Source organism: Panthera leo, chromosome A1 (assembly GCF_018350215.1).
Source record: "Panthera leo isolate Ple1 chromosome A1, P.leo_Ple1_pat1.1, whole genome shotgun sequence".
In the NCBI taxonomy this organism is placed as follows: domain Eukaryota; kingdom Metazoa; phylum Chordata; class Mammalia; order Carnivora; family Felidae; genus Panthera; species Panthera leo.
The window spans coordinates 24253327-24270404 of record NC_056679.1 but is presented as its reverse complement, the minus strand read 5'-3'; the positions used below and the strand labels follow the sequence as shown (position 1 = coordinate 24270404).

The 17078-nt window shown below is 36.8% G+C and overlaps 1 protein-coding gene across 4 annotated transcripts in view; it reads left to right on the top strand.

The window, feature by feature from the left end:
• LRCH1 (leucine rich repeats and calponin homology domain containing 1) overlaps positions 1 to 17078 on the top strand; it is a 201559-nt gene that overhangs the window by 93720 nt on the left and 90761 nt on the right. For all 4 annotated transcript variants that reach the window (XM_042918678.1, XM_042918761.1, XM_042918850.1 and 1 more), the window contains exon 2: positions 5839 to 5983. In XM_042918678.1, the coding sequence (XP_042774612.1) occupies positions 5839 to 5983 (145 nt within the window). The remainder of the gene's footprint in view (positions 1 to 5838; positions 5984 to 17078) is intronic.

The following is a 17078-nucleotide window of genomic DNA, read 5'->3' as shown; positions in this document are numbered from 1 at the left end:
ACCATTAAAAACAAGGATTAAAGAGGAGATACCAGATACAATTTAAAATGAGGGCGATTTACGTTTTACCAGATATGCTTCCTCTTCTCTCAGCAGGCAGGACTAAGAGCATCTCTTCAGAAGTTCTCACCAGCCCTTCATTCAGCTCCTTCTGGCATGTGAAGTTAGGCTGCAGGAGGAAATTACGGAAGGAAAGTGCTAAAGCTTCCCTTCCAATCTGGAGATTGTGGAGGAGACTATCAAAAGGGTCGAGAGCATATCATCTCTTTATTCTGAGTAGTAACAAAGATACCAGACTCAGACACCAATTAGAACATTATTCTAACCGTAACTGTTCATGATGATGCTATTAGTAAGTTGAGACCAGAATTAAATATAGCTTAATTTATAAGCTATTATATCATTTCTTTCTCCTGCCATTGCATTTTCCCCAAGTGTGAAAACAGAGCACTCCTAAAAGAGGTTATGTAATAAGAATATAGATTTTACAATGAAAGGACAAATTTATTAAAAAGATGTGCCAGTATTTGTTACATGTGGGTTTGCATTTTATCACTTTTTGTGATACTCCACTGTTGCTATTGATTACTATGATGAAGCAAAACCACTTGGATTGTGAGTACTTTTGACAGAAAACACTTGAATTCTAAATACTTTTTATTTATATACAGAAACCTGAGATCTGAAAAGAGCGTTAGAACATTTTCAGTTGCATATACTCTTGAGTTTACGTATCCAGAAACCTAGACCTGGGAAATTGAGTAACTTTCTCAAACATTTAACACGTGGTTATAGATTTAGAATTGATCTGCGCTCTGGTTGGGGTGGTTTCTATTATTGATTTGGTATCCCATGATCATTTAAAAGGTTTATAGTTGAGGTGCCTGGGTGGCCCAGTTGGTTGAGCATCTGATTTTGGTTTCAGCTCAGGTCATGATCTCGTGGTTTGTGAGATGGAACCTGTGTCAGGCTGACGCTGATGGTCGGGAGCCGGCTTGGGATTCTCTCTCTCTCTCTGCCCATCCCCCTGTGCTCATGCTCTCTCTGTCTCTCAAAAATAAATAAATAAGCTTAAAAACAATAAAAAAGTAAAAGGTTTATAGTTATATGACAGCATTTCTACAAAAATGCCTATATCTTTTTTTTTTTAAAAAAAAGCATTCATGACACTGAAACTAATAATAACATTATTATTATTTAAAATAGTTACTGAGACATTCAGCTTGATAGTGCCATCCTAGCAGTCCTCAGGAAAGGTAAAGTTTTGAATGTAAACTGGAGCATCAGTAGAAATTTGAGTTGAATCCGAAGGAAAAACGCACGTAAAAGTTTTCTGGCAAATTTCCAGCACCAGAAGCACAAGAAGATTGCCATGTCCAGTAGAGAGTTTCAGGAAGAAAGAATGCAAGACTTTCTGAGTTTTTTTCTGTCGCGATTTTAAACATTCGTGAAAAGAAGCTTGCTCCTGTATTTCCCTTAATTAAGAGCATGGGACTTTGCGGTTTGCTCTGGCTTCTCAAATCTCTTTTCCAATGAAACAAAATTCTGCATGTAGAGAAGGAAGGTTGGTACAGGGGCGCTTGGGTGGCTCAGTTGGTTAAGCGTCCACCTCTTGGTCTCAGCCCACGTCATGATCTCAGCTCACGTCATGATCTCCACAGTTTGCAAGATGGACCCTGCATTGGGCTCTGCACTGTCAGCGTGGAGCCTGCTTGGGATTCTCTCTCTCTGTCTCTCTCTCTGTCTCTCCCCTTCTCTCCCTCTCCCCCTCTTTCTCTGGCCTTCCCCTGCTTGTACTTTTTCTCTCTCACACAATAAATAAATAAACTTAAAAAAAAAATTAAAAAACAAGAATGTTGGTAGGAAGTTGTATATGTGTATACATACACAGATACATATACATAAACCCATATATGTATACACACATACATCTGTATATATACACATATGTATATATACATAATCCTATATCTATGTATATACACACAGATTATATATATATGTGTATGGAATTCATTTCTATATATAAAATCAAATAAGCAATGCACTCACATTTCTAAAGCCACAGCCGGATGTACAGTTGCGGGAATCTCCCCCCACACACCTGTCCTCTCAACAAGAAATGCTTTCTCCAGAAACAACTACTTCTACCCGTTTCTTCTGCAGCTTCCAGAGATAATCTATTTATACTTAAACAACTGTGTAAATATTCACTTACAAACACAAATACTGTTTCTGTACCAGGCTTTAAAAAATATATATAATATGTCTGAGAGACTGTACCAGATCAGCACAAATAAAGCTGCTTCATTCATTTTAATGACTGCATAGTATCAGCACTTCATTATGGAATATAATGTTTAATATTCTGTTACACCACATGAAATAGTAACAGTATGTTAATATTGATTGATTTAATTTTAGTTTTATTTATATTTATTAATAGCATATTAATGTATAACCACACACCAATATTTAACTTGCTCTCTATTTTTTGTTCTTTCCTGCCATGCTAAAAAATGTCATTTGCAGTCATATGAGTTTATCTGTAGATGAGAAAGATTTCTAGGTTGAATGAAGTATGTACATTTGTAATCTTGATCGATTTTGCTGACATGTTCTTCATTTACATCATGTCCTCAGCATTATGATGTGTTTATCAAGCTATTTGATATTTACTAGTCTACTAGGTGAAAAATGTCCCATGTAGCTGTGATTTACATTGTTCACATTTGAGTCAGGTTGATCAGTTTTTCATATGCTTAAGAGCCATTTATATTTCCTTTTCCGTGAGCCATCTGTTCATTTCTTTTCCTTCTTTCCTTCTTTCCTTCCTTCCTTCTTTCCTTCCTTCCTTCTTTCCTTCCTTCCTTCTTTCCTTCCTTCCTTCCTTCCTTCCTTCCCTCCTTCCTTCCTTCCCTCCCCCTTCCCTCCCTTTCCCCTCCCTCCTTTCTACCTTCCTTCCTTCCTTCCTTTTTTTTCCAGAGTTTCAAACTTACTACCATTGACTGTAGAAGCTCTTTATATGTATAAAAAATTAGCCTACTGGGTTTATGATTTGTAGGACTTCCCACCATTCCTTGACTGTCATTTATGTTTTTGGTAGAATTTTTGTTTGTTTTAAAATGCCTTAAATTTTGTTATGTGTTGATTCATCAGTCTTGTGTTATGCCATTCATAGGAAGGCTTTCTCCATTCTAGGATCATAAACACAAACTTCCCATGTGTTGTTCTAGTGCTCTTATGGCTTCACTTTTTAAAGGCAATCATTTAATTCATTTAGGATGTATTGAAATAAAAGGAGTGAAATAGGTCATCCTTTGTTTCAGCTGACTATCCAGGTTTCTCAAACTGTTTACTGACCCTACCTCTTTAACCTATTGAATTGAAATGCAACCTTGACTGCACACTTGATTTCCATATATATCTTTGACCTATTTGTAATTTGTTCCCTTGACCTTCTCACCTGCCCATCACACTGCCTTATGATGTATCTGTTAATCCCTAGGGGAGCCGGTGCCCCTTAGAGCGCCTTTTGTTTTGAGAAATACCTTGCTATTTTTGCATTGTTATTTTACCATATGAACTTTAAAGTCAACTTGTATAATAACCTCAGCAAATCAAAAAGTATATATTGTAGAAGTCTATTTTTTTAATTGGGGATTCATTCCATTATACATGTGTAGCTTAGGGAGAACTGACACTTTTTTTGATGCTGTCTTATTTACTATCAGGGAACATCTTTTCAATTGTAACCTTTCTTTTTTATTGCTTAGTAGCATTTCAAAGTTTTCTTCATATAAACTTTGCATGTTTTGTCAGATTTCCAGATGTTTTACTCTTACAATAAATTAGATTTCTTGTGTTGTATCATTTTGCTAGTGTGTGTGTGTGTGTGTGTGTGTGTGTGTGTGTGTATGTGTGTGTGTAGGCTATTTTTCAGCATATTCATTTTCTACCCTGTACCTTTTTAACATTTGAAATAGCTTTTCTCTTGATATTTTTGGGTTTTCTGGGAAAACAATCATATTATTTGTAAATAATGATAATTCTGTCTTTTTGTTTCCAATTTTGGTTCTTCTTTTCTTTCCTTATCCATGTCAGTGGCTAGTATCTCCTGAACAATAGTAAGTTGTGATAGTGGTAATGATGTATTGTCTTGATTTTACTGGTAATATTTCTAGTAGTTCAAGGTTTAGCCATAAATAAAAGAATTCTCTCTCTCATGCGTGTGTGTGTGTGTATGTGTGTGTGTGTGTGTGTGTGTGTGTGTGTGTGTGTGTGATTATGTAAGAAATAGCCAACTCTTCTTTTATTAAGTGATTGCATTAAGAACAAATATAAATATTCTAAAACAATGTTCTGATTTATGGTGATGATGTTCCACTTGGTAAAGTTGCTAGAGATCACTTGAAATAGGTCAGTTTTATGATATAGAAGATATACTTCAATAAAGTAGTTTTTGAAAAAGAATGTATTCAGTATTTTATCAATACCTGTTTAGTATCTATGGAGGTGATCATAAGCGATTTTGCTTTTACTCTAGTTATATAGTGAATTGTTTAAATAATACAAAATCCTTGTATTCCTAGAATAAATCCCACATAGTTATAGTATGTTAATCTTTTTATGTACTGCTCAATTCTGCTTGCTAATTTTTAAATTTAGGATTTACATCAGTAGTTAGAAGGGAGATTCATAAATAGTTTCTTTTTTGGATACTTGTTAGGTGTTGGTATCAGTACTATACCTTACTATTCAAATAAGTATTTAGAAACTTACCTTCTTTTACCTTGTGTGGAATAGTTTGAATATTAGCATAATTGTCCCTTTAAACCTGCTTAGAATTCACCCCTGAAGCCATCGAGGCCCGTGTTTGTTTATTTATGTTTTTATTTCTTGGCGGGTTAGTCAGGAGGATATCCCTTTGACTTCTATTTCGTAAGAGTATTGACCTGTTTCGATATTCTTTTTTTTTTTTTAATGGAGTGTGATTCTTTAAGTATATATGATATATTATTTAAGAAACATCTTCCGTTCGTACTGATTGAGTCCTTCCTCAGTCAGCTCAGCCTGCTTGAGATGATTGATGTCAGGTTACAGTTTTCAAGAGTGGTAGTTCTTTTGTTATATTTGGTTATGTCTACCATTCCCATACTTAGACCTTACGGACTATTCCATATTTTTATTGTTGAGATGGTAGTATTGTAAACCATGCTGTGTGTTTACACTGCTCTGTAGACCACCATTAGTAAGGTCTTTGGTATCCTTGGCCAAGAGAGCTTGGTTTTATTGCTGGTCATGTGGCAGGCACAATGCCTGTCCTTAAGAGAGACGCCATTGATTTATCTTGGTCTTACACATTGTGGGTACTCAGTGATGCTAGTGAATGAAATACTTGTTTAGTTGTCTGTGTGTGTGTGTTTGCGGAGGTTATAAAAGACATGTTCCAAGAGACAATACATGTTATGAATACAAAACTGAATTAAATAAACTAAATATTAAATATTCAGGTATATTAAGGGATACAGCTTTCATGCTTACCTAGGGGAGAATGACTTTGAAATAATTTTCAGTTGAGGCCTTCTATCTGGCCTGTGTTTCCAAATTAATTAAAAAGCTAAAACTGTTGCAGCAATATTTTGGCTTTTCCATATAAATTGGGTAATATGCCAGGAAAAGGAAATCAACCCTGGAGTAACAGAGCTACCAAAAATGACCTAAATTTAGATTATGTTTATTTTAAAACATGTTAAGGAAAAAAAGTATTGATAGTTGATAATTGTATTTGATTGTGTTGAAGATTTATTGACAAAACATTCTTTCCTTTTTTCATAGATTTATCTAAAAACAGACTGGTCGAAGTCCCAATGGAATTGTGCCATTTTGTATCACTGGAAATTCTTAATCTGTATCATAATTGCATCAGAGTCATTCCTGAGGCCATCATTAATCTGCAGATGCTGACTTACTTAAACTTGAGGTAGGTTGTCTATAAAGATTGTAATCAAATTCGCAGAAAAAGAACCCCAAATAATGATGCTTCTATTTCTATCAGGGTTTTTTCTTCTTGGCAATTCCTGATCATCTTTTGAAGTAAATCATACAAGGATTTTTTAAAGAACTACCTTCCATAATAGATTTGTAGTGCCATTCATACTGTTTTTGGTGCTAGACTTCTCTGAATGTCAATATGACAACATACTAGTGTTTAGTTTTTTTACAGTAATTTATATGGCAGCATTTATACCTTTTGTCTCTTTGGTGCTTGGTATATGGTCTTTGGGTATTGGTGTAGTTTTGGGAGGAGGAGGGCTAAAGGAAGCGAAAAAAGAACTTAGAGGTTTTGACCCGTTGGGACCTTGCTGGTCTTTGGGAGTTTTTGTACCTTTGGATTTTCTACTTAGTACTGTCTGAGCCTGTTCCTTTTTGGCCACCTGAGAAAATTCAAGAGCACTGAGCAACTCCAGTAAGATACGAAGTTTGCTGTCTTTGTAACCCCATTCAGTTAGGTCAGCATTTGCTGAGGACAGGCTGGTGGTCTGTGTTGATTCTCTAATTACACACAGCACACTGTCACATATTAATGCCCCTGAGTAGCTCTGAAGTTAAGAAAATAAGCTACTTTAAGGCCTTGGTTTTAGACCTAGTGCTGTGACTATCAGCTGCTCTGGCTAGGTTTTGGCTCTTTGTCTCCTAATTCCTTGACTCATACTGGACCTCAGGAGGGAGACAGAAGCTGTTATATCAAATCTATCTCTGCAAAAAAAGCAAGGTTCCAAAGTTCAAGCCTGAGCAAAGCCTTCACTCATGTCAGTGGCATTATCTTGGTGTGTAAAGAGCAGCACCTGATTAGCAAGGCTTGTGCTGTGTAACAAACATACCAAACTTTAAAGTGCAAAATTCCCAATGAACCAGATATAGCATTAACTTGTGATAGATAATAATGTCAGTTATTTTTTAGTTTTTTTTTTCAGCTGGCCACTGAGAGTTGGGGTCTTCTCTTGCTTTCTTTGCAGTCAGAGTGGGTTTCTGTTGCATTTCATTACATGTGCATATCCTCCTTGGGAGTGAAAAAAAGTCCTACTCATGTTTTTAAGTGGCCTTTACTACTTTTTTGGTAAATGAGATGTAAATTACTATTAGCATAATCTCTAGAGACTCCTGTAGCTTACTTTCAACTTCTCCAGGTTTCTAGTTCATCTGACCATTTTGAGTTTTCTTGAGTGAGACAGTCTAAACTATTTCCGTAACACCAGAATGTTGATTTCCTTGGAATTGCTGGATGGAGCCAACGTAGTGGTGTCTACAGAGTTTGGTTCACTATTTCCCTGAAACATCTGCCCTCTAATTCCAGTCTGCATGGAGGAAATATCCCAAGAGCATATGCAGTTGGTGTGTTCACTTTACTTACCTGTATCTGTCCCGCTGAGGCATTTTCATATCCAGCAGTGCTACATGTAACAAATAAGAAGATTTACCTTTGCATTGTTACACTAAGTCCATATACAATGAGAAACTTTTGGGTATAGATGACATAACTCTTCTGGGATAATATAAACTATAGAATTCTATAAATCTAAAATAATCTAATCTTAACCTTTATATTTTATTTATTTAAAAACTTTTTTTAATGTGTATTTATTTTTTGAGAGGGAAAGAGAGAGACAGAGTGAGTGGGGGAGGGGCAGAGAGAGAGGGAGACACAGAATCTGAAGCAGGTTCCAGGCTCCAAGCTGTCAGCACAGAACCTGATACAGGGCTTGAACTCACAAACTGCGAGATCATCATGACCTGAGCCAATATTGGATGCTTAACCAACTGAGCCACTCAGGCGCCCCTATGTTAGGTTTTAAAAGCATTAATATAATTGGTTTTGGTATGATGATTTTCATGTCGAGCTTAGTTGAGAGTAGAGTAACATTGTTGTCTTCAGATGATAGAAAGGATGTATTGAAGTGTGGATTTCAGAACCTTTAAGGGCAAGAACAGAGTCATTGAGACTGATGATGCTGAAGAGGAACAATGTGGGCATATTGCAGACAGTTTTGTGGTGAACTGCTAGGTAATAGGAAGAAGAAAGAAAGGGGTTGTTGAACACCCAACTCTTTAAGTGTTTTCTATCTGCTTAATTTCTCGTTTGCCTCTATCCTTTTCCCCTTTTATATAGATCACTTTTGTTTTGTGTTGTCTTTCTTTGCTCACATCTCTACGCTTTAATACCTATTCTGTAGTGCTGAATCCTGACTCTTTAAAGGAATTGAGAGCTACATATAGAAAATTAAGAAAAAAAGTATGTCTCTTACTTTTTAGGTGTTGTATCAGGGTATATGAAAACGTAAGTACATCCTCTAAACTCTTTGAAAGCCAGGTCCTGTGTGTGTGTGTGTGTGTGTGTGTGTGTGTGTGTGTGTGTGTATGCATGCTTGTGTGTGTGTGTGTGTATATATATATATATATATATACACACATATATATGTAATTATTATATATAATATATATGTAATAATTTTTGATATGTATATGTAATTATTTTTGATACCCTTTTTTAAATTTACTTCACGAGTATAAATGTGTAACATAAAATAACATAGGGAAAGCTTTAAAGTGACCAGGAAGATGGGCCCTTTGTTCAATTATAGAGCCTTTAATTCCCAATTTATTGGGTTTAGTTGGAATAGGTCTTCTAAGAATTGGACCATTTGCAATTGAGTTATTTTTGTGTTTGATAGTGATTTGAGGTACAATGTTGTATTTGCCTAAAAGATTTATTTGTAACTTGTAAAATAGTAGATGACTGTCACATCTGTTTATTTGCAAATATATAATACATAATATTACTTGCAAATATATAATGATGCCTGGAAAATACCAGTGGCATCTAATGAAATCATGATCTCTTCTAAGATGTTGAGTGGCATCATCCACACAATAGTGTAGTCTGTGTGAGTTCTTCTCGTGCTCAGGCTCCTACTCCACTCCTCGCCACCGTCATGCTGCTAACCAGGAAGGCATTTAGAATATTGTGCTTGTGTGGGATCATGATACATGTCCCGTCCACAATATCCAGGATTGGGCACTGTGGCCTTTTCAGTTCCTTTCTACCCCTCATGAAAATCAAGTCAACGAAATAAAATTTATTTCTTTTTGGGTATGGTGAAGGGGCATAGTGGACTCCTGTTGACTTTGGCCTTTGGAAGAGAGGCTGTCAATCTGTGTACTTGAAAAAGGAGCAGGGGACTCAGGAAGCCGCAGACATACTGCGTCATAGAAGAACTGAGTTGTCTTCGTGCAGTTTTTTTTTTTTTCTGTGACAAATGGGGGATTATGCCACAGAAAGAAGCTTATACTCTAGACAGAAGTGTATCATCAAATCATGACCTCATCACCAGTCTAGAGGTATCAGGGAAATCTATAAATTTTAGAAAATTAAAGACCAACTGTAAATTGCTTTTAGGCACACACTTAATGCGGACTCTGTCAGCTGTAGCCTGTTCTGACACAACTTTAGCAAATAGGCATGTTCATCAGACTTTACAAATCAGTACCTGAAGCTGCTTTCTCTTCCATAGTGCTTAGGGGTTTTTCCTCGTATTTCTGTGAACTACGAGTAAAGAGCTGTTTAGATAAAATAGTGTAGAGATGTTGCTTTTCAGATTTTCACAGATTGCATGTTTCTATCCTTAAAATTAAACACGGTCTCACTGTATTTTTAATTTTTTCTCTTTTTTAATAAATCACATATAGAACTCACTAGTGCTGTATGTTTTAAAGTAGGAGAGATGCCATATGAAGCTACTTTGCATTGACGGGAAACATCCAAAACTGATCACACCCTGTGGGATATATTGGGCATTTCAGCAGAGGAAACAGCCATAAATATTTGATGGTGATGGTGGTCGGGATGACAATGGAGATGATGGTGGTGGTGGTGGTGGTGGTGGTGCTCCCCATTGCCTACACAGCTTCTTGGCTGCAGGGATGTCTCAGAGATGTTATCTCTAACTGTCAATGGCTGCTTAGTGCCAGAAACCCAATTCCTGTCTTAGACTAGAGATGGGTGTAATTAGCACATGCAAGATAAAACTCCTCACTGTGAAATACAGTGAAAAACACTTCAGCGTCTTCCCACATGATAGAAATGTCAGACTCGTGGAAAATGCTAATTTATTGCTGTTTATGTAGCCTGTGTTTGAAGTCTCAGGGCTTTTAATCTCTGCGTCTTGGTGTTCACAACAGAAGGTTATGTTAGTTTAGTGTAGGTGCCACTGTGTTTCTTCCTGTTATAAAGTGTCTTAATCCCAGAAATGTGGCCAAGAACAATAAAAACGATCAAGCAAGAGCTGTTCCTATAGAGAACAAACACTTTGAACCTGAGCTACACAGGAAAGCCTTTCAAAGTTTAAACTCTATTTTAAGGTGCTGGAGAGGCTGTTGTTGATTAGACCCATGGAGAAAATGTACCTTAGGAAAATAGAATAACCCGGACTAGCAAAACGCTTGGCAACAGAGGGGTGTTACGAGTCTAAGACTAGGGACTTTAGCTTAAAAGTTTCATCTCAGAGAGGTTCAGGAATAGAAACTGCCAAAAATGGAAGTTCTTTACAGCATTTGATCATATTGCTTCCAGAACTCCTGGTGAGTTGGTTTTACTTTCCGAGGGTGAAACACACACATCAAGAGCTGGCTTCTTCATTAGAAGCCCCCCTGTGTCTATCAGTCTATTTAGGAATAGTTTCTGAGGCATTGCCTGTGAAGGAAAGGGCAGTCTCTTGAACAAAATGTTATCATACCATAAAAGGAATCTGTTTTGGATGCTTTTTCTGAAGCCTGGCATCCTTTTTGGCTGCTAAACAATGTGCAGAAAGAGCCAACTTCCTGATGGCCATATAACCTGTATCCCTACATTCCTTTGGTGGGGTTGGGGGGGGGGGCGGTTTGGGGAGGTCCTTCTGAGAAATAATCTTTAATCCTAAGAATATCTCACTATCTGAAGGATTTGGAGAAGCATCTTGCGTGCTAAGGTTACCTTAGCACAGATTTTATATTTCGGTTGTGAACTGAATTAATTTTTTATTCCTAAGAATTTTAATTGTATCCCTCGCCTTGCCACTGACATTTCTGAAGGTCTTAACTGTAAGATAGCATTTATTCTTTCTAGAAACTGAGAAAATTGATGGTGTCTTCCTACATTGAAAAAGGGGAGATTTGTTCAGTTCAAGACAAACGTGTATCCCAAATCCTTTTATGAAGGTCTTACTTTATTTTCAAAGGGAAAATGAGCTATTTTGGAACTGACCTTTGGAAGCTAGGCTGTGTTTTATCAAATGACAGATCAGCAGGAAGACACCAAAACACAGCAAACCATGTTGGAATTTGGAAGCATTATCTTAAAATTTGAAGATATTTTTTGTAGAATGCTAGAGTTGGAAATGGCCACCAGACTCATCAATAGCACGACCAACAGTGTATGGGTTAAGCCTTGTCTTTTCTAGTGTGCCCACTGGGCATTTGTTTTCAAGGCAGAACCTAGAGACAGTGGTCTCTAAAATTTTTAATATATTTATAAATTGTAGCACCTGTAAAATTCTGTACATTGGCATTGGTAGCTGTCAGGCTTTATTAAGGGTGAATGAGTTAATAGTAGGATATTTCTTACCAGATTCCATTCCTTTTAGTATAGTTCATACTTGGCAAGACTTCCAAAGAGGATTTTTCCATTATACATGTCACCTGATAATAGATGTTGTTTTAGATCAGTGTTTGTATTAAACAGGAACAGAGAGACACAAAAGGGACATTATGGCTTTGATGGCTAGAGCGCTGTCAGAATGTGTTGATTTTGTTTTCAGTTCTGCTTCTGATCTTAATAAAATTTGTAAGATCTTTGTGCTGAAGATTTTCCCTCCGAAAATAGGGTAAATACCTATGGCTAATTCATTATTTAGATGTTTTGTATATAGTAATTCTCAAGGTTTTTTTCTGCAAGTCAAAACGAACAAGGTGTAAATTAATTTATTTTTCTAGCTAGACAGATAAAAACCCTCTGAAACATTGCCATTTTGTCAATATTCAGCTTATTCTGTTTCTTCTAAGAATATTGCAGTTTGCAGTGACAAGTACTGTCATCAAGAAGAGGGAAAGAGAGGGGCGCCTGGGTGGCGCAGTCGGTTAAGCGTCCGACTTCAGCCAGGTCACGATCTCGCGGTCCGTGAGTTCGAGCCCCGCGTCAGGCTCTGGGCTGATGGCTCGGAGCCTGGAGCCTGTTTCCGATTCTGTGTCTCCCTCTCTCTCTGCCCCTCCCCCGTTCATGCTCTGTCTCTCTCTGTCCCAAAAATAAATAAAAAATGTTGGAAAAAAAAAAAATTTAAAAAAAAAAAAAAAAAAAAAGAAGAGGGAAAGAGAAAAAGAGCGTATACACAAGGAGGAGGGTGTGGGTTTTTGGAATAATCTTCCTCACTGTCATTGTCATCGTGGCTGTCACCTCTTAATAGCCAAATAGGATTTAGCTGTTGCACCATCATATATGGGTCCTTCAACAACCCTTTACTGTAGACAGGAAATAGGAAAGTGATTTGTCTCCCAGCCACCCTGGTTCATAAATAAGAATAATAGAAATTAGTGGAGTTTATTTTGATGGCATTTATAGTTTGCCTGACATCTTCACCTTTGTTATCTTGTCTAATGCTAACTATGCCCTTTAGGAGTTTCATAGTCTTAAAAATAGTTGCTAGAGAATTGTCCAGGAGACCAACACAAATATTGAGATAAAGGAGGACTTTTGTAATTTTACACATTTCTATTGTATCTGTAGTTGGTTTGCCTTTCAAATTCCGAATACTGTGGATTTGTGTTCCCTTATCCCCCTTTTTTTAGAAGTCTGTCTGTTTTGATTGTGTATTTTTTTGTTGGATCATCTTTTAATTTTAGTGACCAATGTTTTTGGGTTTTTATCTTCTATTTCATTAGTTTCTGATTTTTATCTGTCATAATTCCATCTATTTTCTTATATGTTTATTTTTTTTCTAATTTCTAGAGTTTAGGGTATGTCATTCATTAATCTCATAGGAGCATTTAAGGTTATGAATTTCCCTGTATGTAGCGCTTTAGCTGAGTCCTATAAGTTGTGATGTGTGGGATTTTTTAAATCACTCTTAAAACCTTTCTACTTTTCAATATTACTTCTTTGACCCATGCATTTACTATAGAGTAGATTCTTCAAGTTACCTTCTATAATTGATTTTTAATGTTACCGCGCCGTGTTTAGAAAATATTTTGTCTGATGTTGATTCTCTACCTTGGTTGAGATTTGCTTTGTAGCCTGTGTGTAGTTAATTTTGTAAGTATTCTGAAAGTATGTATGTCCTCTAAGTGTTGTATGTGGATTCTAGTAAATCCATTAAGTATGCAGCTCATCTTGTCTTTACCCTAACACGTTTTGCCTGTTTAATATATATCTGTTACTGAGAGATGCGCTTTAAGCAAAATAGGATGATTGTGGATCTGTTGGTTTTTACCCCTGTAATTCCATCAATTCTTAATAGATGTATTTTAAGACCAAGTTATAGGCCAGGTATTTTGAGCCCAAGTTCCAAAGTGTATGTCTTTCTTACAAACTGCAAGTTTTATCATTGTGTAGTGATTCACTTTATCCCTAAAACACTTTTTTTTTTGACTTACAGTCTATTGTATATGAAATTAATAGTTACGTCTTAGCTTTCTTTAGGTGTCTTTTGCTCACATACATGTTTTCACTTCCTCATTTTCAACCTTTCAACCTTAGTTTAGGTACGTATGTATGTGGATTTATATTTTTCTTCTTACTTTGTATTTTGTTTATCAAGATTATCTTTGCTTCTTTTTCCCTGCCCTTTCCTAGCTTCTATTGAATATTCCAAGTTTTGTTTATTCCAGTTTTTTTCTTTCTCTGGTTTAGAAGTTTGTCATTATATCTTTATACATTTAATTGAAAGGTTACCTATAAATTGCAAAAGCCTAAAGATCTAAAGGTAAAAAATGCCTCTCTCATCCTCCCCAAATTGATAACATTCACAGAAAGCTTTAATGGCAAGCACTCCTCTGCAAATGTATATTATTTTTATTCTATATTTTAGGTCCCTCTTGCTTTTTACCTTGATTTGAGTGAACTGATGCTTATTTGCACTTATCTGTATTTTTTACCAGATTCTCTGCTTTTTCATCTCACTCTTTTTAGGATGAATCTCTTTGTTTATAGCATGCGTTCTTAAGAAGTTTCTTTAGTGATAATGTTTGTGGTAAATACAGTCTTTTTTCTGAAATGTCTTTTCACCTCATTGTTGAAGGAAGGTTCAGTTCTTGGGATAAAACTTCAGGCTGTATTAGTGTAAAGTTTTAAGTTACAGTTCTTTTCTGTTATATTTCAGAGATGCTGTGTTTTCTGGCTTCTGTTTTGCTATAGAGAAATCCTTTGCTAATCCAAATGATTTAGGCTTGTTGAGAATTTTTATGTTTTTCCTTTTGATTTCTCCCCCTAACTTCTTATCTTTGTTGCTCTCTATTTTTTGCTATGTTATGTATAGCTCTATCTTGATTTACCTAGCTATAAACTTTGTTTTGCTCTGTGAGCCTGAAGATTCATGTATTTCATCATTGTCTTTGTCTTTTTTCATATTGCCCCTCCTCCATTTTTCTATTATTTCTGCCTACTTTGGGTACTCCCTATTGGTTAACTTAGCTCTTTCATTCTTTCTCACTTCTTAAATTTGGGATAGTTTTCAAATAAAAAAAGTGTTTAAACATATTGAGAGTGGAAGGACAGTACTACTTTGAAAGCAGGAAAAAACTGTAGTATTGTGGGATCCTTAATGGAAAAGAGTCTCAGTGACTGGAATGTGTAGTGAAAAAACTCTGTATTGTGGCTTCTTAGTGAGATCTGATGCCCTCTCTTACCCTTGTAATAGTATACTTTGTTGGTTGGCTAAAAACGAACTTTGACTTGATACCGAATTTCTATGAGTTAAATCATTTTATTATAAAATTAGATGAGAACAAGTCTTGAAGCCTTTGCCTCATTAAATTGGAGTGTGCAAGAATTTGACTTCTTAATCTTCAGTCCTTTCTTTGTTGGATTCTGCCTAGTTAGCATCATCCGTACCTTCTTCCCTGCTGTTTTAACATGAAGGTCAGATGGAATTAGGGCTTTTTTATCAACGTTTTTTTTTTTTTTTTTTTTTTTTTATTTATTTTTGGGACAGAGAGAGACAGAGCATGAACGGGGGAGGGGCAGAGAGAGAGGGAGACACAGAATCGGAAACAGGCTCCAGGCTCCGAGCCATCAGCCCAGAGCCTGACGCGGGGCTCGAACTCACGGACCGCGAGATCGTGACCTGGCTGAAGTCGGACGCTTAACCGACTGCGCCACCCAGGCGCCCTAGGGCTTTTTTAAAAAATACATAATTTACTGTCAAATTGGCTAACATACAGTGTGTAAAGTGTGCTCTTGGTTTTTGGTGGATTCCCATGATTCATTGCTTACATACAACAGCCAGTGCTCATCCCAACAAGTGCTCTCCTCAATGCCCATCACCCATTTCCCCCCTCTCCCCCACTGTACCCCCATCCACCCTCAGTTTGTTCTCTGTATTTAAGAGTCTCTTATGGTTTGCCTTCCTCCATCTCTGTTTGTAACTATTTTTTCCCCTTCCCTTTCCTCATGGTCTTCTGTTAAGTTTCTCAAGATCCACATATGAGTGAAAATATATGTCTTTCTTTCTCTGACTGACTTATTTCACTCAGCTTAATACCTTCCAGTTCCATCCACGTTGCTACAAATGGCAGGATTTCATTCTTTCTTATCGCCAAGTAGTATTCCATTGTATACATAAACCACATCTTCTTTATCCATTCATCAATTGATGGGCATTTAGGCTCTTTCCTTAATTTGGCTATTGTTGAAAGTGCTGCTATAAACATTGGGGTACCTGTGCCCCTATGCATCAGCACTCCTGTATCCCTTGGGTAAATTCCTAGTAGTGCTATTGCTGGGTCATAGGATAGTTCTATTTTTACCTTTTTGAGGAACCTCCACACGTTTTCCAGAGCGGCTGCACCAGTTTGCATTCCCAGTACAAGAAGGTTCCTATTTCTCTGCATCCTCGCCAGCACCTGTAGTTTCCTGATTTGTTCATTTTAGCCACTCTGACCAGTGTGAGGTGGTGTCTCAGTGTGGCTTTGATTTGTATTTCTCTGATGATGAGTGATGTTGAGCATCTTGTCATGTGTCTGTTGACCATCTGGATGTCTTCTTTGGAAAAGTGTCTATTCATGTCTTCTGCCCATTTATTCACTAGATTATTTGTTTTTTGGGTGTTGAGTTTGGTAAGTTCTTTATAGATTTTGGATACTAAACCTTTATCCTTTATGGCATTTGCAAATCTGTCACCCCGTTGATCACCAGCATTGATTCGGCTGATCTGGCTGGCTAGGCGGGTGTCTCCTTCCTTCCTCACCCCTCCATGTGCGTCCCTCCCAAAGCTGCACACTGGATCAAAGAGGACAACCTTCTCTGATAGAGGAGGACCGTTCTTTGGTCAAGGGTATGTGAGTAGCTGCGTTCCCCTGCTGGAACCTCCAAACAAGGAATTAGGGCTTTTTATTTATTTATTTTTATTTTTTTATTTTATTTTATTTTATTTAATTGATTAATTAATTAATTTATTTATTTTTTAATATATGAAATTTATTGTCAAATTGGTTTCCATACAACACCCAGTGCTCATCCCAAAAGGTGCCCTCCTCAATACCCATCACCCACCCTTCCCTCCCTCCCACCCCCCATCAACCCTCAGTTTGTTCTCAGTTTTTAACAGTCTCTTATGCTTTGGTTCTCTCCCACTCTAACCTCTTTTTTTTTTTTTTTGAATTAGGGCTTTTTAAAGGTGAGTGGGTTTTGACTGCAGTCTGGAGGTGTGAGGGCCAGTCCAGGGCTTCGCTTTGGTTTCCTTGCTGTTCTTATTTGCTTGTTAGTAACAATGATAGTAACAGGACAAATAAAAAATTTTTTTACAAGAGTTGCTTTTGAGGAAAAAGACAGTCTT